Source organism: Protobothrops mucrosquamatus, unplaced genomic scaffold (genome assembly GCF_001527695.2).
Source record: "Protobothrops mucrosquamatus isolate PMUCROS unplaced genomic scaffold, P.Mucros_1.0 scaffold613, whole genome shotgun sequence".
Taxonomy (NCBI): Eukaryota; Metazoa; Chordata; class Lepidosauria; order Squamata; family Viperidae; genus Protobothrops; species Protobothrops mucrosquamatus.
Genome location: NW_015386910.1, coordinates 688,443 through 712,904, shown reverse-complemented (window position 1 = coordinate 712,904; position 24,462 = coordinate 688,443). Strand labels below are relative to the sequence as shown.

The 24,462-nt window shown below is 36.0% G+C and overlaps 1 protein-coding gene across 1 annotated transcript in view; it reads left to right on the top strand.

Moving 5' to 3' along the window:
* CLASP1 (cytoplasmic linker associated protein 1) overlaps positions 1-24,462 on the top strand; it is a gene marked incomplete at its 5' end in the record, with an annotated part of 108,507 nt that overhangs the window by 60,264 nt on the left and 23,781 nt on the right. The window contains 8 exons of the mRNA XM_015817639.1: positions 3,828-4,072; positions 6,228-6,291; positions 6,742-6,744; positions 6,972-7,135; positions 7,702-7,780; positions 8,036-8,179; positions 14,090-14,233; positions 15,923-16,029. Of these exons, the coding sequence (XP_015673125.1) occupies positions 3,828-4,072; positions 6,228-6,291; positions 6,742-6,744; positions 6,972-7,135; positions 7,702-7,780; positions 8,036-8,179; positions 14,090-14,233; positions 15,923-16,029 (950 nt within the window). The remainder of the gene's footprint in view (positions 1-3,827; positions 4,073-6,227; positions 6,292-6,741; positions 6,745-6,971; positions 7,136-7,701; positions 7,781-8,035; positions 8,180-14,089; positions 14,234-15,922; positions 16,030-24,462) is intronic.

The window sequence follows — 24,462 nt, the reverse complement described above, 5'->3', positions numbered from 1 at the left end:
GATTTGTGCAAGTGGTGGGCCGGCGCACACATGCACGTGCGTGCAATTTGATTTGCGCAAGTTGAGCTACGTGCGTGTCTGCACACAAGCCAGCTCACCACTCACACAAGTCGAGCTGCGCACGTGTGCACACCGGTCCACCACTTGCGTGGCCCTGTTGCGAATAGGCCACAGCCCTATAGTATTCTGGGGTGGAGGACCCCTTATTTAAATGATACTGTTATTCTAATTTGTAGTATTTGCCTTATTTTTTATCAAATTCTAACTAGTGTGATGAGCACATTTGGTTAATTTCACTTACAAAGAGATAAACTGATTGAGAAATTCACATAAGGATATATTTAATGATGTTTTGTTCCTTTTTTTTTTTTAGAAACCCTCTTTAAAATTTACAAGTTCCTAAAATGTGATGCGTAAAAAAAAAAGTTCATCTCCGTCTTTTCAGAATTTAGCTGCTTTTGCTCTGTGTTGTTGATGATCACCATCAACAGTTCTTTAACTTTCTTCAGCTGTTCCCTTGCCTATTTGTCTTCATCACTTCTTATATAAATATTCTAATAGCCTTAAAGGACTATTTCTCTCTTCTCTCCTTTGTTCTTCTTTTTTGGATTCAAGATACTTTGCTTCACAGTAAAAGCTGTATTTCCATTAAAAAAAAAGACTCAAAACAAGTCCCTTCAGGTCAAATTCTCAGTCCTGGCCAAGGCTGATTGTTGTACTTGTAAAAGGAGATCAACTGAGCCTGGTCCAAGGGGGAGTTCTTTTATTCCTAGATCACTGCAGAGAAAGACCTGTTGACAGGGAAACCAGATAAACTTTGAGATAAAGGGAATTTATTCAGTAGTAGAGAGAGTAAGCTAGAAGAACTGAACTCTTCACCCTCACAGCATATTTGATCATCTTTAGTGACAAAAGAGCTCTTGAAGTTTAATTCCAGGAGATGAGGGAATATTTCCAGACTTGGGAATTGGTATCTATTACAGTAAACTGTCCTCAAATGGCACCTAGTACATAAATAATAACCATGTTAGATCTCTTTTTTCCCCTGAGAGTACCATATAGACATAAGCATGACATGAAACAGATACAACCTACAGCTGAGAAAGGAAGCCATCAATTTAGACATTGCAATTGCTGAAAACTAACAGGACAGTTTCTCAATGATTTGAGGCCAGAAACATATGCAGCTGTGGTGCAAGCCCTAAAATAGGCTTCATACAAAACAACAAAATTTGTGGGAGACGGAATCCTAGCTTTACCCGTATACAATATATAAATCCATCCTAACCTATCCACTGTGGACTTTACTCTCAGGAATACTAAGTTCTCCCCAAGCCCTCTCCCCCCAATATAGCCCGTTTCTGGCATAACATATTAATGTTGCCTTTAGAAAGCCAGATTTCTAAATGCATATTACTTGTGTGCATGTATTTTTTGAAGTCCTTGGCTGTAGGAAGATGAGAACAGTAGAATGCACAATTTGATGCCTCTGTCTGAACTCATTTTATATTTCTTTAAAAAAAAACTGGCTGAATTTGTATTTTTAATTTGCTAAGACTCATTTGCTTGTGTTTTTGTTGCAAGAAAAATGCCTGCAGAAGCTTCTGACATAATTCTCTATGCTTTTTCCCACCCTTCAATATTTTCCTGCATACAGCTCTTAGGAGACTCCAGAAGCAAGGTACTAGTGCCATCCTGACATTTTTTTTTCTCCCTGCCTCTTTCTTTCTTTCTTTAATTCCCTCCCTTCCTCCCATTTTTTTTGCTTCCCCTGTTACAATATGATATAGGGCTGTAATTATTTTGATACCTTAATGTCCAAGCCTTGTATCCTATCAAACTACTTTGGTGCCTTCAACGTGTTTAGTATATCTGTCTATACTAAAGTCAAGGAAACACAAATTCTGCCGATAGATAGATAGATAGATAGATAGATAGATAGATAGATAGATAGATAGATAGATAGATAGATTAGATAGATAGATTAGATAGATAGATAGATAGATAGATAGATAGATAGATAGATAGATAGATTGATTGATTGATTGATTGATTGATTGATTGATTGATTGATTGATTGATTGTCCAACCTTTTGACTTGCCTGGACTGCATTGAGTGAAGAGGAATTGTTTTTGGCCACATATAAAATATATAATTTAGTTTATATATATATATATATATATATATAAATAACAAGCTTCATTTATTTTATTTTTAAAATATTTGTATTATCTTGTGGGGCCGCATTACTAGCTGCCCAGGGCCGTAGGTTGGACACGCCTGATATAGACTTTCTGAAAATTATACAGAAAATATACAGGAACGTAGAAAAGATATGGAAATAGGCTTAGGAGGTTAATTTATAGTCTGTGATGAGGAAATGGCAGCCACAGAAAAATATTTGATAATAAGGCTCAGGTTCTCATTAGGTCTATGCAAAGCTTTCAGGAGAGAAGCTGAATAACAGGTGGGAGCAACTACGAAGCAATGTGGCAATACATTCAAGACAGCTGGGAGCAACTTATCAAGCAGTTTTGTAAAACTGAAAAAAGACATGGCTATTTTACCGATTTGAAAAGAGCAGCTTTAAATCTGCTCTTTCATATTATAATGCACCTCTTTTGAAGAATTTGCATAATTCCTCATCCCTTAAAACATGCCTTGAGGGCGTGGGCATCTTTGTCTGGCACTCACCTGGATTTTTGTTCAGAATGAACAGTAATTTAACATGATCAGGATGATTGTAGCTGAATTGTTTCATTTGCAAATGTGGGATGCTTCAGGGGGTTGGGGAAAGCCCGGGAACCCAGCACGTGTGTGGAGACCTGCCAAGGGCCAGCTAGAGGGCCCCCTAGCGCACAGAACCTGTTGGAGACTAGGAGGCCTCAGCCTTGTTCACACCTCACAATGCCCAGGAGGCCCAGACCTGCTCCCCAGCCTGCACACCTGGGAAAGGCCCAACAAGGCACATAAATTGCTCTGCTTACCTTTGCATTTTTTTGTAGCTTCTGATAGGTGCACCTAGCCAATGTGACATGCAGCCCTTCTACAGATGCCACCTCATGCCATTCTGCAAATGAGCACCAGCTCTCACAATCATTCGGAAGGCTAAAAGGCTAGACACTCACTCTAGCCTCCCAAATGATCGTGCTAGCAAATGCATTTATTGGAAAGGCTATAAAGAGGCTTTTTTAGTCTTCTAAACAATCACATGAGCTGGCGCCATTCTCTTTTTACCCTAGGCTAGAAAGCTAGCGGACATGATTATTTGGACAGCCAGAAAGAGCCTCTTTCTAGCTTTCCAAATGATCACCAGAGTTGGTGCCAGTCTCACATTAGTAGTTCGGAAGTCTACTTCTCCAAATCACACAATTTGGCATCTGCTTGCAGAATAGCATGAGACAGTCTCTATGGAAGGCTGTATATTGCATCGGCTAAATGTTCCTGTCAACAGAGGCAGAAAAACTCAAAGGTAAGTGGGCAAATTATGTGTGCTATCCGTGTAACAAATTGAGGTCTCCTGGGCATAGTAGGATGGGGAGCAGGTCCAACCTCTAAGCCTGCAGTAGATTTGTGCACACTGATGGATCTGGTGGGCTGCTGAGCTGGGGCACCCCTGTGGTCAGTCCTAAGAGCGGACAGGCTGCCAAGCACTTAAATGTTCATTGTGGGGGCAATGGCTGTAACTTTGGCTAAGTCCCTTTGTTTAGCCCTATTACAATTTTAAATGGTCACTTAATGAACGGTGATTAAGCAAGGAATACCTGTACTTTAGTGAAATCATTCAAAACTACTAAATCCAATATTTAATTCCCCCTCCCACCAGAAAAAACCGGTGAGAAGAAGGTATGAACCATATGGGATGTATTCTGATGATGATGCAAACAGTGATGCCTCCAGTGCTTGCTCAGAGCGGTCCTATGGTTCCCGCAATGGAGGTATCCCACACTACCTGCGACAAACAGAAGATGTAGCTGAGGTCTTAAACCACTGTGCTAGTTCCAACTGGTCTGAAAGGAAGGAGGGGTTAATTGGCTTGCAAAACCTATTGAAGAGCCAGAGGACATTAAGGTGAGTGCATATTTAATTAGTAACTATTAGTATATTTTGTACCTGTTCTTTATCAAGTCTTTAAAAGAGTTCCATAAATTATGACATGTTTATGCTTCTTCTAATTCATCAATATTTTGTTTAATATTAATCTTAGTTGTATGGTATATTTTAGATAGTCAGCATTTTAATGATGGGACTGTGTTTTTTGTTACTCTCACCCATTATTATCATTATTTTTGAATCCAATTTATAATTATGATGAACAATTGGAATTAATATCATTGCAGAATAGCTTTTCTACTTAGTGATAGAGATATTGTAGATATTCAAAGCTGTTCATATAATGAAATGTATTTAGGAGCCTTTTCATCTTCTTTTTACCTTGAATAAATTAAGAAAATAGAGAAGATTTTGAAAAAGTTGAGCTGTGGCTTAGAACATACTTTGGACTTCCGGTGGTGACTTGGAGGTGGTGCAGGGGAAAGAGGACAGTCTCTGTCCTCCAACTCTGATTTTTTTCAAGTTTGGAGACCCTTCAGGGGCACTGAGAGTCTGGAGGGCTACGTGCGAAAAGGGTGAAGCCTTGGGGAGTAGCGAGGTGAGAGGCAATCACCCACTACGACGGAGGAAAACTCTTAAATCCAACTTGAAAACTTTGGCTATCAATAGATGGCGGATCCGAGGCCTCGACTAACCACAAATGCGGAAGCAAGATATACTTAATAGACTATGTCATTGAGTGAGTTTAAAAAATTATGAAAACATTCCAAAATAATAGAAAAGTCTAAAAGATTTACTTGTCTGTTAGCTCTGGTGTTGTAAGGAAGCTCAGTTGGAGAGGGAATCCTCAGCGCAAGCGGCGACCCAGCAGGAAGAGCTGTGAGTCAGCAATTAATATAGCCAGAGCATTAACAGGAGTGAGACAAAAGAAAGAAAAGTTTTTGTGGTAAACGTTATAGCACAGAACGAAGAAAGTGAAAGAAAATAAAAATAAAAACCAGAGAAAGCAAAAATATTTTGAATGTTTTGCATCATCTCCTTTGAAGATATATCATCCACATCCCTCAGTAATCAAAAATAAATAAAAGAGCAAAATGTGTATCCAGATTCAGGGCATCTGAATGAAAACTCTGGGTTAAAGAAAGCACAACAAATATGTAGATAGTAACTTTCCTAATATACATATGAAACAGTATGCATAGAGAATTATGGGACACTGCCCAAACTTGCTTGGTGGGGCCCTAGTTTAGAAAAAAGCTGAACTGATGATTAAATACTCTGACATTTAAAATAAACAGTTTAATGAGAAGACGTTTATGAGAAATGATATAAAATGTTCAATGCATTCCAGTTCTGTTATTCCTAATGAAGCTACCTCTTGTAATTTCCTTGGCTCAGGTCAAGTGTGTTGAAGTCCAAGACAGCGCGTCCAAGAGAACTGAAATTACTTGTTTTGTGTCCCATTTGTTCTTTTGTATTGCCATAAAACACGATTGAATATATGCCATGGGAGTGAGTTGGACACCAGAAGTGCACTATCCAAAAATCAGTGGGAGAACATTTTAGTTCTCCAGAACTCTCTGTTTAAGACCTCAAGGGGGGGGCAATCCTTGAGCTGTGTGTTTCTGGAAAAAAGATTGAACCTAAGACTTTTCCCTTCAGTAAAGAGAAGAAGGAGTCATCTTAATATGTAAGGAGAACATACTGCAAGGCAGATCAGTTCTTTACATGGGGCATAGCTAAAGTACATTTTGACAAGACAGCAAAACATTTAAAGATAGAGGGACCAATCTTTTGGCTTGCCTGGCCTACACTGAGTGAAGATGAATTGTCTTGGGCCGTATATAAATTATATAATTAATATATATAAATCACATGATGATGTTAAAAGTTTATGATCTTGTGGGGTCACATTACTAACTGTCTGGGGCTGTGGATTGGACATGCCTGATTTAGATTATATCACAAATGTTAGAAGGCTAAAGTATAGTCTCTTAACCTTATATTGAAGTCCTCTCATCTGTTGAGATTAGAGTGAAGTTTCCTTGTCTATACTCATTTGCTGGTTTGGAAATAAATGATGGGTTTTGTATGTACATTTCTCTTGCTATCTTTTGCCATTTCTAATGTTCTACAATAATTTGGGTTTTTGTTTTCTTTTGTTTGGGTTTAGCCGTGTGGAGTTGAAAAGGTTATGTGAAATCTTCACACGTATGTTTGCAGACCCCCATAGCAAGGTAAATTTTAAAATATATGCACCTTTTATTAAGAATCCATAAATGTTGGAGGTTGGGTTATAAATAAATGATTAAACTGAAATGATAATCATACTATTTCAACTTTTGTGCTAAATAGTTGTTTAGTTTTTGCAGTTATCTCTGGTGAGATATTTTTAAATTCCATAATTAAATCATACAAGTAGAATATTATCTAGAGGAGAACATTTCCTTTAAATGTAAGAAGATAAATTATTTCAAAAACATGTATTGCCTCAAGAACTAAACAGTTGACCTTGCATATTATAAAAATATTCTTTCATAAAGTTATCTTAAACTTTCTGTGAATGCAATTTATCTGAATGCAAGGGAAACTGCCTTAAAGCAATTTGCTTTGATTTTTTTATATCAGTTTACTAATGAATGGTTTGTTTTGTTGCATGGCCTGTTTTGCGGTGGAATTCACAACAGAGAGTAAGTCTATTTTCCTTCCTCACTCTCACCACTTAATCTCACTTCTTTTATCTATTTAATGTGAATCATCCAGTACATCCTGGTACTTCACAATATTAACATGGATGTCAAAATCATCCCCATTAATGCAGGTCTTGTTTGCCTTTGATTTTCATCATTTTTGTGTTAATCATGATGTTAATAATTATGTAAATCATGACTTCCCCTGTTATTTCTTTAACTTAAAGGTTTTCAGCATGTTTCTCGAAACCTTGGTAGACTTCATCATTATTCACAAGGATGATTTGCAGGACTGGCTCTTTGTTCTTCTGACACAGTTACTCAAGAAGATGGGTGCTGACCTGCTGGGATCGGTGCAGGCCAAAGTGCAGAAAGCTCTGGATGTAACAAGGTAGTGTATCTGCTAAGTAACTGGGGATAACCTGCTGACATATTTTTTTAGATAATGCAAAACCCGCTTGCAGTGCCTTGCAGATACGATGGATTGCAATGTTTATCATCTCCAGATAGAATAGCTATTATTTAGTGTCTCATAAATTGAGTCTGTTAAGCCACAACCATGAGCCTCTCATCTGATACAATTGTCCAGACGGAAATTGGAAGAATTTATTTCCTCATTTAAATCCCGTGTCAAAATTAGGCTAAACTAAGAATACATGAAAGTAAAGTCTTTGAAGTAAACCAAGTTCAAAATAGAGTAATCTACACCTGGATTGCTTCTTTTTACTAAGACTTGGATCCTTTATCTGTCCTTCTTGTGGCTTAAGAACATACCGTACATAATTACTCAGAAAGTTGACTGAAAACTGGGGGTGTATCTATTTATTTTTATTTCTTAGACTGTGGCATGCAACTGCTATATATTTAATTTTTCTCTGTCTGAGGAAAACGCTGGTTATATTTAAATCTTGGAACTTGTTCTCATGCTCTCTCTTCCCTTTTCCCTTTCCATTGTAGAGATTCTTTTCCATTTGACCAACAATTTAATATTTTGATGAGGTTTATCGTAGATCAGACCCAAACACCAAACCTTAAGGTAGGTTAAGGTGCTTGCAGTTTCATTGGGAAGTGAGTATGTCCGAGAGTAAAGTCAAGCATAATGCTTACATATAGATAAGTGGAGCAAATACATTTTTATTCTTGGTTATATTTTAAGGGTTTTCAGAAAAACTAGAGCTGGCTCTTTTGCAGCAAGAAATGGTTCATAAAAAGATTGGGCCTGAGAAAAGTTTTTTTGCTTTGGAATTTGTTGTGTTACCTTTATTTACAAAATGTATTCTATTCACTTCAGGTAAAAGTGGCAATATTAAAATACATTGAATCCTTGGCTAGACAAATGGATCCTACAGATTTTGTAAACTCCAGTGAGGCTAAACTTGCAGTTTCTAGGATTATTACCTGGACAACAGAACCAAAGAGCTCAGATGTAAGAAAGGTGAGTCAAAGCAATGGGAGGCAATAATTGATGGAATTCTTGTAAATTCATTCAAAAAAAATTAAGATTATATCAAAGGAATAAATTCATTCAGTTGGACTCAAAATGTGCTTTTGCTGGATAAATACACTCCTTCCTTCGGTAGAAGCCATTTGCTCCAACCAAATATTTCAGTTATATTAGTTAATAATTTGCATTGATCCCCCCTCTCTGCAGTCTTCTTTGTCATTCCTTTCCCCTTTTTTTCTGGAGCCTTGGGTAAATTTTCACATAGTGTGGAAGGGCATGCTAAAGAATGCAGATTGAGACTTTTCAGTTAGTGGAAGCATTTGAGTGGAATTCAACTGAGGGAAGATTCATTCTCTGAAATGAAATTAGAGATGGATAACTTTGGAGGGCAAAAACCTTGTTCAGGAAAATAATCAGGAGCCAAATTATGTTTTGGCTGAAAATAAAACCTGGACAAAACACACCTTGTTTCTCTTTCTCTTCCCTCCCCTTTATTATAATCACAATTGAAAGATATTCTTTTATTTTCTGACATTTTGTATGTATTCCAAATGTGCATGCAAATGCACTCATGAAAGTACAAATGCATATCATTCTTTCCAGAAAGGGCATATCAAGCACACACAAAAGGGAAATTTCTTTCATGTCCATCCATGTGTGCATTCACATGCATCTTTTGTATCCTCCCCATCCACACACTTTACTAGAACCTGTAGGAAGCAAGGTTTCAGGTGAGCAGTGGTAGGATGGAGAGGAAATTGCTGGCCACGAATTCCAACTAATGGCTTAAATAAATAAAAAGTTTTGGAGACCAAGAAAAACTTTTCCTATTTTAAAATATGACACGGTAAGAATTCTGTGGAAGGCGTGGTAGTAACCCTGCACAGATAATACAGTGCCCCTTAAAGCACTTTCAGAAAAAACATGTAGTAGTACTGCACCATTCCACTTCTATTCAATGGAGCACTCATGCCATCATTTTGCTTGGGAACAGTGGCTTCTGCTAATTGACCTGCCTCAACTCTTTGTTAAAGTAGAGCACTAAGTGACTGTGAGTTGTTCACAGTGCTGAGGCTGTGCAGTAAATCTCTGTGAGGCAAAGTATGTACTTCATCAGAGCAAATCTTCCACGATCATACATGCACATATACATACACAATGAGAAGTAGAGAGATCAGTTGCCTGTGAGGTTCCTCCGTCAGCTTTTCAGTTTTCTTACTAGCTCCTCTATGAGGAAAAGTTAATCATACCAAGTTTCAAATTTGCTTTCTTGCCAACGTTCACGTTAACGTGGTCCATGAAGTTCCCAGCTGTGCCATGAGGTGCCGTCTTTGTCATGCATGTCAAAAAGAATATCACCTTGGAAACTTTTTAGAGTAAGGTTAAACTATGTAGAAGAAAATGCGCGCTTGTGGTGTTCAAGAGGAGAGGACAGATTAAAGGAAGTCCATTGAAATCGAAAGAGGAAGCTGATAAAAAAAAATAGGTAGACATGAAATGCATCTTGCCAAAAGGCAACAACATATAGTGCATACAGATTAAATGGCAAGGGATGGATTATATAGCCCCATGATGGCGAACCTATGGCACGCGTGCCACAGGTGGCACGCAGAGCCCTCTCTGTGGGCACGCGTGCCGTCACCCCAGTCCTAGGCCTTCAGCTGGGTTTTATAAAACCTTTTCGCTTTAGGTCTCTGTTGCCGTGTGCAAAAAAAAAGAAGGTTCAATCAATCAATCAATTTCAACTTCTCGCGGGGAAATAAAGATCTTGCAAAGTTGGAATTGATTGAACTTTTTAGTCCCACCCAGTCTGCCGTTATCACTGCAGCCACGCCCACCCAATGGGCCATGCCTACCCAATGGGCCACGCCTACCTGGCACTCGACGATACATAAGTGGGTTTTTGGGTTGGAGTTTGGGCACTCGGTCTCTAAAAGGTTCGCCATCACTGATATAGCCTTTTGAATATCCATTTTGGAATGAGAGCTACTGCATTGAATTTGTTGAGAGTAGAGTTACAACATTAACAATTGTTTACAGTGAAATAAGGCATCATTAAATAGACAATAAGGCATTCAAGAAGTATTTCTTCAACATAACAATATGACTAATGGATTCAGTGCACAAAAAAGAGAAACAATTCACATTGGGGTTTACATGCTTTTATTCCTTCTTTTCTACAAATTGTTTTTATGCTAACCATGATGCAGAAAGATGCATACAACGATTCTTGCAATGGATATTGCTGATATAGTTGTCTTGTGACCATATTTTATAAGCCTACTTCTTAGCCAGATTATTTGAACAGTCCTATTATTATTTAAAGACAGTTTAGATCTGGAGATAGATTAGGATTAACTCAAGCAATCAACAAGAGGACATATTTAGAAGGATTTGTATGTTTTCTTTTTACTTCAAGGTAAAAATATGATAGAAATTTGCGGAAGCATTAACAATATGAAAAAACAATAAGTTATTTCATTATTCATCTAATGCTGGAAGGCAAAAAATACGATCTGTGAGCTGCATGCTGTCCACCACTACTGTATTCATTGGGTCCTTAATATTTCTTTCATGATTGTGATAGTAGTCAGAGAAAACCTTTACTGTACATAGTAAATCAGGAGAAAGGCTATTCTGTCTCCTTCCACCATATTGATAGAGACGATGAGAAAGGTTAGTTAGCATGAGAAAGATCTTTTCTCTAAACCTTTATTCCAGGTTCCAGAACAAGGAGTTCTGTCAAAAGCAACTTCCAGTGTTTGTTACATAGAAAAAAAGTATAAAAACATCTTTTAAATAAAACAGCTTGGTGTTTTCCTCATTGTTAGGTAAGCAAATGTCTACTGTGCTGATGACTGTTAAGAGCCCACTTAACACTATCATCACCACCACCCCAAAATTAAAACATTCTCTTTGGTATTTTAACATGCCAATATCATCTAGAACACAGGTGTCAAACTAGCCGGGTCACGTGACATGTTGCGACGTATCGTGACTTTTTTTACATTGCCGGAGCTGGGGTGGGCCCGGCCTCTACATAATGCAACCGGCCCAAGGGCCTGTAGTTTAACAACCTGATCTAGAACTCTAATCTTGTTGACAGGTCAATAGTCATTTTAAAAATCTTTTTTAATTTTTCAAAGTATAGTTTACAAAAATAGGTTGAATGTTGCTCGACCATAAGGACAAAAAAATACTTTTGTATACAGTGCATCATTGTTAGTGCTATTGCAGTGAAAGGCTTCCTAATTTGCTGCTTTGCAGATTTGCTGCTGCTTGACTGCATCAGGCTTTAACCATATGCACCTATCTGTTTAGAAGCAGGCTGTAGTAAAAAGATAAACCAACTTATGATGGTTCACTTAGACACAGTAGCACCTGTGACATAAGTACAAAGTTGGAGATAGAACTGGCTGGCCTCAGGTTGTAAGTTTTGTTTATCTGTTTTCAAAAAGACTGAGTAAGGAAATAAATAACTAAAAATAATGTTACAGCTATTGAATGCTATATGAGTAACAGAGGAATTGTAAAATTTACACCTACAAATTGTAAAGGGCATTAAAGTTCAGGTCAGGAAAAAATAAGACTTATATCCACTTTTACATAATGGCCATCCACTTTCATTTTTGTGTCATCAGTTCCATGTTGGAAGAGCATCTCTGCTTTATAATGCGGTCAGTGAAAATCTTGTGCTTGGTTCTAATAAATAATATTCCATTTCCTATTTGTTGAACTCAGACCATGCATAGTTGGGTAGGTGAGGATATGCCAGCTAGACCAGCAGCAGCCTCGTCAGGTCCTGGTGAAGGAAACTTGGAAGAAAAGTGTAAACAGGTAGACTAAAAGTAGCATACACTAATCATAAAATATTAGTCTGTGTTTGCAGTCCAAAATTCTAATCTAGCTTAGATTTGTGGGAAAAATGGATGGGGGGGGGGGGGATTTTTTTAAAAAAATGTAGTGGTGTGTGATAACCTCACGTGTGTTTCTTTCACTCTGGTTTGAATTAGATTAAATGAGTATTATATGAGGTATCTGCAGCTAGTTGCAGTCTCTTATGAGTTCACATCCCAGTGTGGATGGAAAATGACTGAAAGCTTCCAATTCAATATTGCATGTCTGCTGTTCCATCAACTTGCAACATGCATGAGCTTTAGGTTCTTGCTAATACAGCTCTTCCCTGTTAACAGGAGACAAAGGCAAAGGACCTTTATTTATACACAGTGACAACTTGGGTTGTACCAAAGTGCTTATACACCTTTTTCCTTTGGCATTTGTGGGATGTTATTTACAGTCGCCCCTTTTGATAAATTTTTGGGTTTTAATAGATGTTATTGGAAAATTTTTGAGGGAAACAAAATTGTAACAGCAACTGGCAGAATCGGTTTAAGAACCAATAAGGCAGCTGAAAAAGTATAAAGGAATTTGCACTGCAGCCCAAATTGAACCCACTTGAATTGGGAAGGTACAAAATAGAACTGGATACATAGAATTGGATCTTTTGCTTGGTTGCTATACTGACTTGCATGTAGATGTCCCTAACTAAACTAAAATTCCCATGCTTGGATCAGCATGATTTTTCTGATTGTTCATATAGCTATTTTTCTTTATTTGTTATCCATTCTTTTCTTGGACTTGACTTGAAATAATATTTTCTGTTCAAAGAATGTTCTTTCAATGAATGTTCCACATTTCTGTAGGGCAGGATGAGTATGACCATATGTGGCTTATTTTTCACTTTCTGGGTTCTATGCAAACAGATTTCCCACCTAGTTAGAAGGACATTGATTTGAGGAAGAAGGAGAGGCCAGCTGGAACTATTTCATGTTGTTCTTCACTTACAATATTTAATTTTGAAGGAACAGTGCTTATTCTAATGGAAAGGATACTGGTTCAAGGACTGAATTTCAGTCATAATTGATAGATTAAACCTCACACAGCCTTTTAGCATCTAACAAGTCATAATGGGTATTTTTTTCAAGGCAAGCATTACAGGACAGCACACAGAAACTGAATGAAACTTAGTTGTACTTTTTCTTAGTGACTTTTTCTTATCCTGCCAAAATTTATTATTAGGCAAATGAAAAATACACATATAGAAAGATAGAAATTACAAGTATGGGTTAATAGTTGAAATTAGAAGTTAATAATGCAACCCTATAAATGTTTATTAAGAGCCAGTTTGATGTGATTAAGTTACTAGACTAGAAACCAGGAGACTGTGAGTTCTAGTCTCACTTTAAAGATAAGTAGAAAGATAGGAATAGATAGACACACATAAACATACAAAGAAAGAGAGAGATCGTTTTCTTCAGGTACTAGCTTGTACTGGAATAGCTAATTTGATTTATAAAAATAATTTGATTTATTGAATAGTTGCGATCAATTATTTAAGTTCATGAATAAATGCATGTTATTAATGAATCAGTATCACCTGTTCTGTTAAAGTATGAAGTATATGATGGAAGTCTGGAATCAGCTTGTTTACAGGGTAATTTAATTTTCAAAGCTGTGTAAACACAATGTGTTTCTATTTTTTTACAAAAACTTTTTGAACCTGTAATTATTGGAAATTGTTCGATACAGGAAATTGAATTATATGTATTTTTGTTGGACTTTTGTAGACCTTGCATTCTTAATTTGCAGTTTACAGAAAATGAAACAAGGGGCATTTCATTAGATGTGAGAAGTGTTTTGCTTTGATTCTTTTTTTTTTTTTTTACTGTAATGGATTGATCTGCGCAGTATTTCCCTGTTATGTATTTGGAATGTGTGATATTATAGGTATAATGAATGTACTTAACTGAAGTCCGGATATTGTGATACGTCCCTGTAACACTTAACAATTTTTTAAGAAAACGCTGTGATTCTGACTTTTTTCTTCGTTTTACTTCCTAGGCAGCGCAAATAGTCCTGATCTCTCTGTTCGAACTGAACACTCCCGAGTTTACCATGTTACTTGGTGCCTTGCCAAAAACATTCCAGGATGGTGCTACCAGACTATTACATAATCACCTCAAGAACTCCAGCAACACTAGTGTGGTAAGATCAGGGTTTTTTTCTGTAAAAAATAAACAGCAAAAACAAAAATTTCTAAAGACTGTACTTTCTTGAGTACCAATTAATTTCGGCAGAGTCATAAAAATCTGCAGTTTTGGCTTTACAAGGCAGAAGAGATACTACTTTTAATAAAAGAGGTGCCGTTATTCTGAATGAATTCAAAGGGTGTATGTCTTTTTATTATCCTCAGTTCTGAGTTCAAGAATCCTGTACTTTTATGTGAACCTGGGCATCGTCTTGATATTGTGGTGGATGGTGTGCATATTGTACCCATAAGGTTCACCTAACCTTGGTCTCTCATTATCCTGTCAAATTCTAGGGGCATTTTTTTTTACTGCAGTTGTAAAGGTTTTTAAAGGACTTTGAGGACTGTCAAGAAATAATGCTTAAAAAACATTGCCCCATTACCCTGCATAGTTTGCTCTATCTACATATTAGCTCTGCTTGCTAATATGCCACGATGCCAAGTGTGGCTCTTGGCAAAAGAAGAGGGAACAGGAAAGATCAGATACTAGAGATCCAGTAGCTTAAAGTTAAGAAAAAAAACTTTAGCTTTAGAGGCTAAAATAGGAGGAGGAAGATGTGGTGGATACGTTCACCGTCTTGAGTTATTTGTAAAAATAATAAAGCCGGGAAATAGATAGATAGACAGACAGACAGACAGACAGACAGACAGACAGACAGACGATGATAGATAGATAGATAGATAGATAGATAGATAGATAGATAGATAGATAGATAGATACATACATACATACATACATACATACATACATACATACATACATACATACATACATACATACATACATACATACCTGTTCCCAGGGAAGTAGTTCAGTGATGTCTGTAGCACACTATGGTGATGCCAGAATGATGATCTACTCAATGATGTCACCATGCAAATGTCGCTACTACAAATTTTCAGTTATTTGTATCGGATGCAATCAAATAGTGTGATATTATGTGATGTCCTGATGCAGGTGTCACCTTTTGCCCTCCAGTGGACAACCAGGAAGGGAGGAGCATTGGGAGCCAATACACAAAATATTCAAGAAGAAATTCAAACCAGAAAATTCCAAAGTTTTGCTGCCACTGAAATGCTCTCACTTTTGAAGCTGCAGCTGGGAAGAACAGTAGAAATGTAGGTCCAGCTGCATGGAAGGAAAAGGGAGATCTCATCTTCTCCTACTCTGCTAAACTTGAGTGCTCTCATACATTCATACACAAACGCCTAAGATATCCAGTCAAGACTTCTTACTTTGCTGTATTTCTTGAAAAATATGTGCTTTCAAGGAGCCCCCAAAGCCTTTCATTCTAGAATACTGCTATAAGTCATCAACGTGAAGGGAAAAAATTCAGGTCTCCCTATAATAACCCTTCTGCTTCTATCAGATAGATGATATGTATGTTGATAAGCAGCTTGTCTTATTTACCTTATAATATAAAGAAACCAATAGTGGATAACTTCCAACCCTAGAAAATTCTTATTGAATGGGTACTTGGTTAATACGAAGCAATGGGTACTTGGTTAATAGTCAAAATTAAAATGTTCGTAGATACTGCTAAAGTCAGAATTTAAATTAACTGAAGTAAAGTTCCCATATTTCATTTTACTTTTCCCTGTAATTATGTTACATTATGTTATTTCTTCTCTTTTTTGTATATCAGGGTTCTCCTAGTAATACTGTTGGCCGAACCCCTTCACGTCATCTTAGCAGCAGAACCAGCCCCTTAACTTCACCTACCAACTGTTCTCATGGAGGAATATCACCCAGGTAACATGGTAGCTTAATTAAAGTATGACTCCAATATGTAAAAGCTTTCTGCTTAAAATACAATTGGCTAAAAACTCAATATAGATGCATATATAATATATACTTGTTCAGTTGTGAAAATAGGGGAAGAAATAATTTTGTTTCTCTTAAGGAAAAAATAATAGTCTTTGTAAAAATACTAAATATTTAGGTAATGTCAAAAAGGTATGATAATATCTACCCTTTTGTCCTGCAAACATATAGTCATAAATATATTCAAATGAATATGTATTATATTCATTTAAAAAAAATACTTTTACATTTGTTCTCGTTTCCTTTACAGTCATATTTAAAGATCTAAAAAAGGAGAGAAGGAACTTTGGGGATGCTTTATCAATAAACTGGAAAATGCGACTTTAGTTTCACTTATTTGTAACGTTCTTAAAATGTGCTGCCAAGAAAATCAAGAAAAATCATTTTCTGCCTAAAGTGACTGTATAATGGTTGTAGTGGTATAATATGAAAAATATAGTTGATTAACATGCCCATGTTTTTTTCTGCTTCTTGTGGGAGATGAGTCTGGATGTATAAATTACGAGGGCAATTCAGAAATAAACCTCCATTTGGTTATCAATGATAGACACTCGCAGATACAGAACTTTTATTATACACATTAGAAAACTACAACATTACATTACTTTTCAACATAATCACCATTAAATTGAAGCACTTGTCATAACGTGTTACAAAGTTTGAAATTCCTTAGTAGTAGTCACTCGGCACCAAATCTGGCTATGGGGAGGGGGAGTGATCAAAAACATCCCAACGGAACTGCTTCAAAAGTTCTTGGGTGTGTCTTGCGGTGTGCGCATGAGCATTATCATGAACCAACATCACACCAGAAGTGGTGCCATAGAAAATCCCGCCAAATGTGAAGATGCTAAAGGAGTACTGCTAGTGAAGTTCATGGAGCATGGTTCATTCATCAATTCAGAAGTCTACTGTGAAATATTACGAAAACTCAGACGAGCCATCCATAACAAGTGTTAGGGCATGCTGACTTCCAGTGTGATGTTGATTGACGATACTGCTCGCCCGCACACCGCTAGACACACCCAAGAATTTTTGAAGTAGTTCTGTTGGGATGTTTTTGATCACCCCCGCTATAGCCCAGATTTTGCACCGAGTGACTACTACTAAGGAATTTCAAACCTTGTAAGATGTTATGACAAGTGCCTCAATTTGAATGGCGATTATGTCAAACCGTAATGTAATATTGTAGTTTTCTAATGTGTATAATAAAAGTTCTCTATCTGCGAGTATCTGCATCTGTGAGTGTCTGTCATTGATAACCAAATGGAGGTTTATTTCCGAATTGCCCTCGTACATATAGTAATAAAAATATTTTGAAAGGATGGTGACAATAAAATTTGAGATAGCAGTGTATATGTATACATAAATATTCTAATTCAGAACCATTTTCTTCCAAAAGTTAGTGTGTGAATAGACTTACTAAAAGGAGTAACTATTTGCCTGTTCCTAGAATTTCTTTGGGGGAGGCATACAACCTGGGGGCATATACCAGAGAAGGGACACTTTAATCTATTTTGTCTCACAAATATAAATGGAAATATCTTCCCTTATTAAGTAACATTTTTGTACTGATGGAAATATTACAAGAATGTTATTGATATTTCATTGTGAAATGATTTGACCATTAGCATCCTGTCCACATGCTATCAATTTTAAAGTAACTATTTTCTGTTGATCCTGCTACTTAACATATCAACCTCTATCATATTCTGTTGATCCAATATGTTGTTCTGAAATGCAGTCCATACTAAAAGTCTCTACTGAATATTATTGACTCAGAACATTATTTGCAATTGAGTCAAGTGGCCTTTGTTTATAAATATTGAAAATATTAAGTTTCAACTTGCTGGAATGGAATTTGGCACATTAGCAAGTTTGCTCCTCCAAGCAACTCATGAACTTTGATCACAATAAATAGGATTAACAAAAGGTGTATCTGCTCCCTAAACATTTACTGTATTTACACCTGACTCTCTACTTGAAAAATTAATTGCAAACAAAATTCCTACTGTTAGTGGGGTTTAGTCCTAGCTACATGCCCTGGGCCCCAACATAGCACCAGGGGATCATCTATTTAGATTTTTAAAATTGAAAACAATGAATGCGAAACGCATATCAGTGTCAATATAAACTGTATTTTCAGCTGTGTTTATAAGTGTCACATAACATGGTACATGGCTACAGGCCAATATTTATTTTATCTTCTGGGTTTTGTGATTGGCTACATCCACTATGAATAATCATTTTGTGAGAATGTCCTTAACATTCATTGTCCCTATTAATAGTATTTACATACTGTCACTATTCCAAATGAAAGGTTGAGGATTTCTGGCATATGCATGTGGGAATGCAGCCTAAAAGTCCTTAAGTATATCTTATAATTATTCAGAATGCAGGTATAGGTTTTAAATACAATGCATGTTTTAGCTAATGTGAGTTTACCAACATGTGCATAGCAGATACAAAAAATGCAAAAAGTATTCTTTATCCTGTACAAATATGACCTTAGTGGGGAGGGGTTTTCCCCCTTTTCAAAATTTTTTAAAATGTCTGACATTTTCTTCTCCATATATAGTATTTTTCAGTTCTATGTGTATTATACAACCTACTCTGTTTGGCCATTTTAGGTTATTTTGTTCCACTGAACTTATTCTTTGATAAAATCAGGATAGTTTTATTCTAATTAGTGTCAGCTTTCCACAAGTCAAGAAATCTAAATCTCTAGAGATTTTCAGCATAATGATTATATATGTTTAAAATAAATATGGTGTATATTTGCTTGTATATGTATGGATATGCATTGTAATATACAAATAAAAACACATACATACATGGGGTTATTTTTCTTAAGGAAAAAAATGCATATATATTTGATTTTATATTCTGTTTCTGAACAAGCTTTTTGCTCCAAGCTATGCATTTATTATATTTTTATCCATTGTCAATATTTTAGTTTTCAGTCATATTTTGCTGTTTTTATTAAATTACTTTCTTTTTCAAGCTTTAACCTATAATATTTGAGAAACATTTCACTGTGACTTTTACATTTTTCTTTGATCTGGCTTTTTATTTTACACTCTAATTTTTTGTTCCTGCTTTTCAGAAATGTTGGAACAAAAAAACAATCCTTCAGGATTTAAACTATAAAGCTCATTTACAAATATAACTTATATTCTTTTGATTTGATGAAACATAGTATTGAAATGAAATGAATCTCTTTCATTGCATCTGAGTTGCATTTGTTGTTCAAATTAACATTTTGAAAGAATTAACCAGCAAAATATATCTCTTTAGTTTGAAATGCTAAAAGGCCCTTTTTCTGTCAGAATGTTGTATGTTGGAGTTACAAACTTGTCAATTTGTTTGGTTATAGTGAGATAGTAAGGGAGAATTGGTCATACTTTGTTAAAATTTGAGGTTGCATGTCTTCAGTTGCTTGCCCCATAGGATCACATTTGTAATGTTAGCCTTTTTCTCTCCAAATGCAAAAGTATGTAAACATAACTTATTTTTGGCCTTTTTTTTTCCTCTGAAAGACTTTCATGACAAACAGCTAAAGAAGCATGCTGTGATAAGGTTGTGCAGAGATCTAGCGTCAAAGAGCAAAATTTGTGGACATGTACGGAACATCTGTTGGAATCCTCTAAAAAGGGTTGCACTTTTTCCTGGGTAATAACTTTTCCAGGGAAACATATGGTTGTTTTAAAATGTTCTCAACTGGTGCTATATATGATATGCCCATGCTCACTTTGAATTTTACATTTTGCCCTTCGAATCCAGATCTTTGCACAGCTCTAAAGTACTGCAAAATTATTCTGATGTCTCATTTGATGACTTGCAGCATTTTTCATTTATTTCTACACCAATTGTGATTTTTTTGCTATAATGACATACTGGAAACTCAATAGAAACAAAATGACTAATTGAATACTCCAGCAGTTCTAGAAATAAGTCCCAATATATGGCATGGCTCATCTTATAGAACTGCCTCAACAATGATGGACAATGCCATATCTGGCCTTTTTCATCTTGGTAAATCTTTGCAACTGCTAATAAATATCTGGCATGGAGATAGGCTAAAAAGCTACGGTAACATGAGATGCCCAAAATGTCTTACATTGGAGAGTCAGATCTGCAGTGTTTAATTTTCCTTCCAGAAATTATGTTTTAGTAATGGTTTGTGTATTTCCAGAAGTAGGCAACTCAGAACTGGAAGTGGTTCATGGGGGTATTGGATTTGATATGGCCCCAAAATAGATACAGTATGAGAGATTTCTAAGGGTTTGTCTTTATTTACCTGATTTAGACATTAGAGTAGTATTGGATAAAACTAGTCAACAGAATGTGGGCTATAGGAAACAGAAAGACTTTTTTCTCAGTTCTGGAAAGTGATTGCTTAGAAGAATGAATTAATAAATGGGAGAAATAAGCAACCCTGTTTTAAACTATAGTATAAATTATCAGTCTGAATGCTAGTTGTTCTGGTTTTTTCTGCTTTCAGTCTTGTATTAGGGCATTGGAAAACTGCTATCAGTTTGTTTGCTTGACAGTTGGGCTGCTAAAGGTGAGCGGGTTTTAAGTACTGTATGGTATAAATGATGGAATCATATGCCCATAGGTATGACTATAAGAAGAAATTGTAGTATTTAATATTTAGTGCTGCTTCTGAATAATTGGTGGTTGTTTATATTGAGTATACGGTGAGGCTAAGGAGAACTTACTGAAAGATTTATTAAAAAAACAGACCGTGGGATATATTTTCAGCTTATGCAGGTGTCTACCGAGATCTATTTGTGTTATATCTTTAAATCTCATATAATCTAAGATAATTGATTGCAGCACATATTCTGCTTACCTTGATATATTAGGAAAAACAAATTTTCACTGTAAAACATTTTCTGACTATGTATTATGAAATAGGCAAATGGACATAGACAAGATATGCCTTAAAATTCCTTAATGATACCTATTGATATTGGAAGTATTAATGAATAGCAGTATATTTACCTGAAGCAAATCAGTGGAGTATTCCTGTTCAATCTGTTTCTATTAAGTTCTTCTCTAGTTGAGAAAGCATGAAAAAAAACAACAACACAGCACTCAGATTGTAGTTTTCTTTTTCCCTTTTTCTGTTTCTTCCCTCCTTTTCTCTTTTTTCTTCCTGTGATCACTGCAGTCGTTTCTGGGGTTGGAGTGCAGATGGGCTGTCGAAGCACCCCCCTCCCCTTTTTCAGCCTAACTCCATCCCCGCTGCTCCTTCTCACAAGACTTTCAGGCGCTCTTACTCTCCCAGGTAACAAGCCACCTGTTATTCCAACCTGTCAGAGGTGTCACAATGTTATTTACCTTTTGGCGCAGATGAGTGCTTTCAAAGAGACAGATCCAGGGGATGTGGAAAGAGGCAGCACTTTTTGCCTTTATAGATTTTACCTGTGAAGAAACCCCAAGTGGTAGATAACCACAAGACCAGAATTAAGTTATATTGAACTTTTAGTTAGACACTGTAACTACACCTTCCAGATGTGCTTGTCTACAATTCCCATGATCTCTATATAGCAAGACTGGCTGGAAAATAAAAATTTGAATGTCACGCATGAAGACACCAGGTTGCAAACCTTTAGCATAATACTACAACTGTCTTAGCAGCTGAGAGGAATAGTCAACCACTAGGATCTAGTTGACATTTTATATGCACACTTGTTGGCTGTGTACAGCTTCCCAGTCAAAGAACTCATTTGGAGAAATATAGAACTAGACTCATTCATTTTTTATGTCACTTCCTACCCTACTCGCCCCACTTGCCATGTGGTGGTATTCCAGTTTTATTTGTTGAACTTCACATGCATAAGACTGGTCTTTGCATTTGTGCCCAGCCTCTGTTTGAATTGGTGGGCACCTGTGGAATTTTGACATGTTATGTCTTGAAAAATTATTGGGAGAAGTGATTGCCCATTTATAAAATGGCTATATTGGGAACATAACCAATCCATCATCAATTTCTTAGAATTCTACTTGCCACTTCCTTCTTTTGCATTTTCATGCTTATGGTTGCCATATTAGGTAAGCAAAGAAAATTTCCCAACAAAGTATAAGCCACCCATCTTTTCCAGCTTTAATGAATGATTAGCAGGCCCAGCATCATTCTTGTAAATAAAGACGATATTAAAGTTGATGCTTTGCAGCATGCCATTTTCCCATTATTAATGAAAATTATATTTTAAAAAGACAACTGGGGCAGGAAGCTGCTGAGATTCCAAGGAAAATGTCTGCGGACACATTGAACTTCTGAGACCTATCTAGGAAACCCCAGACCCTTTAGTTAAGAAAATTAATCATAAATTACAATTGTCAACCATGACAAAATTATACTATTTGCAACAAAAGAGATTGCTTATTACATAATAGCATTTCAAGTTGCAAATGGCTATATGAAAGCATAAATCTGTTTTTAAACAGTGTTTAGATGCATATTGTGCACATGTGTTATTGGCCAAGTTGAGATTTCCTGGCATTTGTCCATTATTATCCCTGTTTGTATAAAACACTTACTTGTACAGCTATCAATATGAAGATTCAGTAGATCTTAATCTTCATATTTGTTAGCAACGCTTGAGGATATAATTACAACATCAGTGCCTGAAAAAGTGTGAATATATCATTGCTTGCAGTGATAGGTATCTAGCTGTGCAAGAACAGAACAATGAGAACACTGAAAGAGACACAAAACTATTCTTAATTATAGCAGATAGAAATCTACAATATTATTCTATTTACATTACTCTGTGTGAAAATAAAATTAGGACATCAATAAACAAAAATGATTTATGATATAGATTTAGGTTTTTGTCCTTCAACCAAATGTGATGAAGATTACTGATATTTAAAAGAAATTTCCTTTGTTTTATAGACCAATTATGGTTTTATACTTAGGACATACATGTAGAGTCCCAGACATTGGCAAGTTCTGAATCCTGAAGGCTGTACTTGTTGGAAGCTGTGGCAATGGAAAATAATATTGTGACATCAATTAAAAGTCACACATTTTTTCCTCATCTCTTTGTTCTTCTTGTAACTTCTCCAATTTTATGCATGAATCACTCACTGTTTTCTATTGTATAAAATTGATAGAATGTAATTTATTCATTGTAAATTGATCTTCCATTTTTCATTTTTCTTTCTTTTATTTTCACATTATCTACAATATTTCATACAGTTCTTATACTGGCTAAATGTATTTGCTTGTTCATGTGATTAGGTTTTTTTAAAGAAACAATACACCAAAATTGTTGTTCTTTTTTTTGTGAGATATTTTCTTATTCTCAGGTTAAAAAAAAATAGGCTCTTCCCTCGTAGACTTTGGATGCCATTGATATTTGAAGGTTTCTACTGAAATCTATTCCACTTAACAAGTAATAGGGAATAATCCATACATTTGCAAAACAGTAGTCCAAATTACTATTTTACAATAATGCATACTGTTTGAATGCACTCCTAATTGCTTTGTTAGGAAAAGTTTGGTGGGTTTTTTTTCTTTTTTTCTTTTTACTGGAAAACAAGGACTATCATTCAAAATAGGCCCTTTTTTCTGTTTGCCATACTAATATGCAAACTGCAAAATGAGCATTGTAATGCAAACTGAGTTTCTGGTGGCTCTATCATTTTGCTGTCAATATACAGTACATAGCGTTCAGTTCCTTACTTTGAGGAGCATAACAATCTAAAAATTAGTATAAGGAGGAAACATCAGGTAGAGGCAGTGATAATAAACCAACAGTGGGTGTGCAAGCGATGCTGAAAAGGTTTGTTGAAAATAAATCCACTTTGTAGCTGAAAAGGATTGATAATTGATTTGAATTATTGGGGTTGGAGTTATTTTGCTTCTTTTACGATTCGACTGTATGAATATTAAGTATATTGATTCAGATTCTCAGACCCATGCTTGTAGTTTAAGGAACACTAATAATAAGGTGTGTATGTCTACCTTTCTGTATTCATCTGGTCAATCAATAGGAAAAAAAAATACTACTATTGTTATGTAGAGAAATATTGTTGAGAACTAACAGCACAAAATATTGTTAAGGAAGAATTGCCATAATCTTAACTATCAAGGAATTATAAAACTTCCTCTTTGATTTATGATTTATCTCATATAGAATCTATGAATGTTTGTTGCTTCTCTGACTTGAAAGGGCTACAGAACAGCAAGCTGTCACATGTTGAGATTTTAGGATGTGCGGTATTATTGCTTTGCCAAAACACCAGATGTACATTCAGTCCTGCCAGCGTTACTTGGGCTGTGCTGCTGAAAAGAGTACACTGAAAGAAAGTCAGGGACTGGAACTGTTTCCATGAGATATAAAT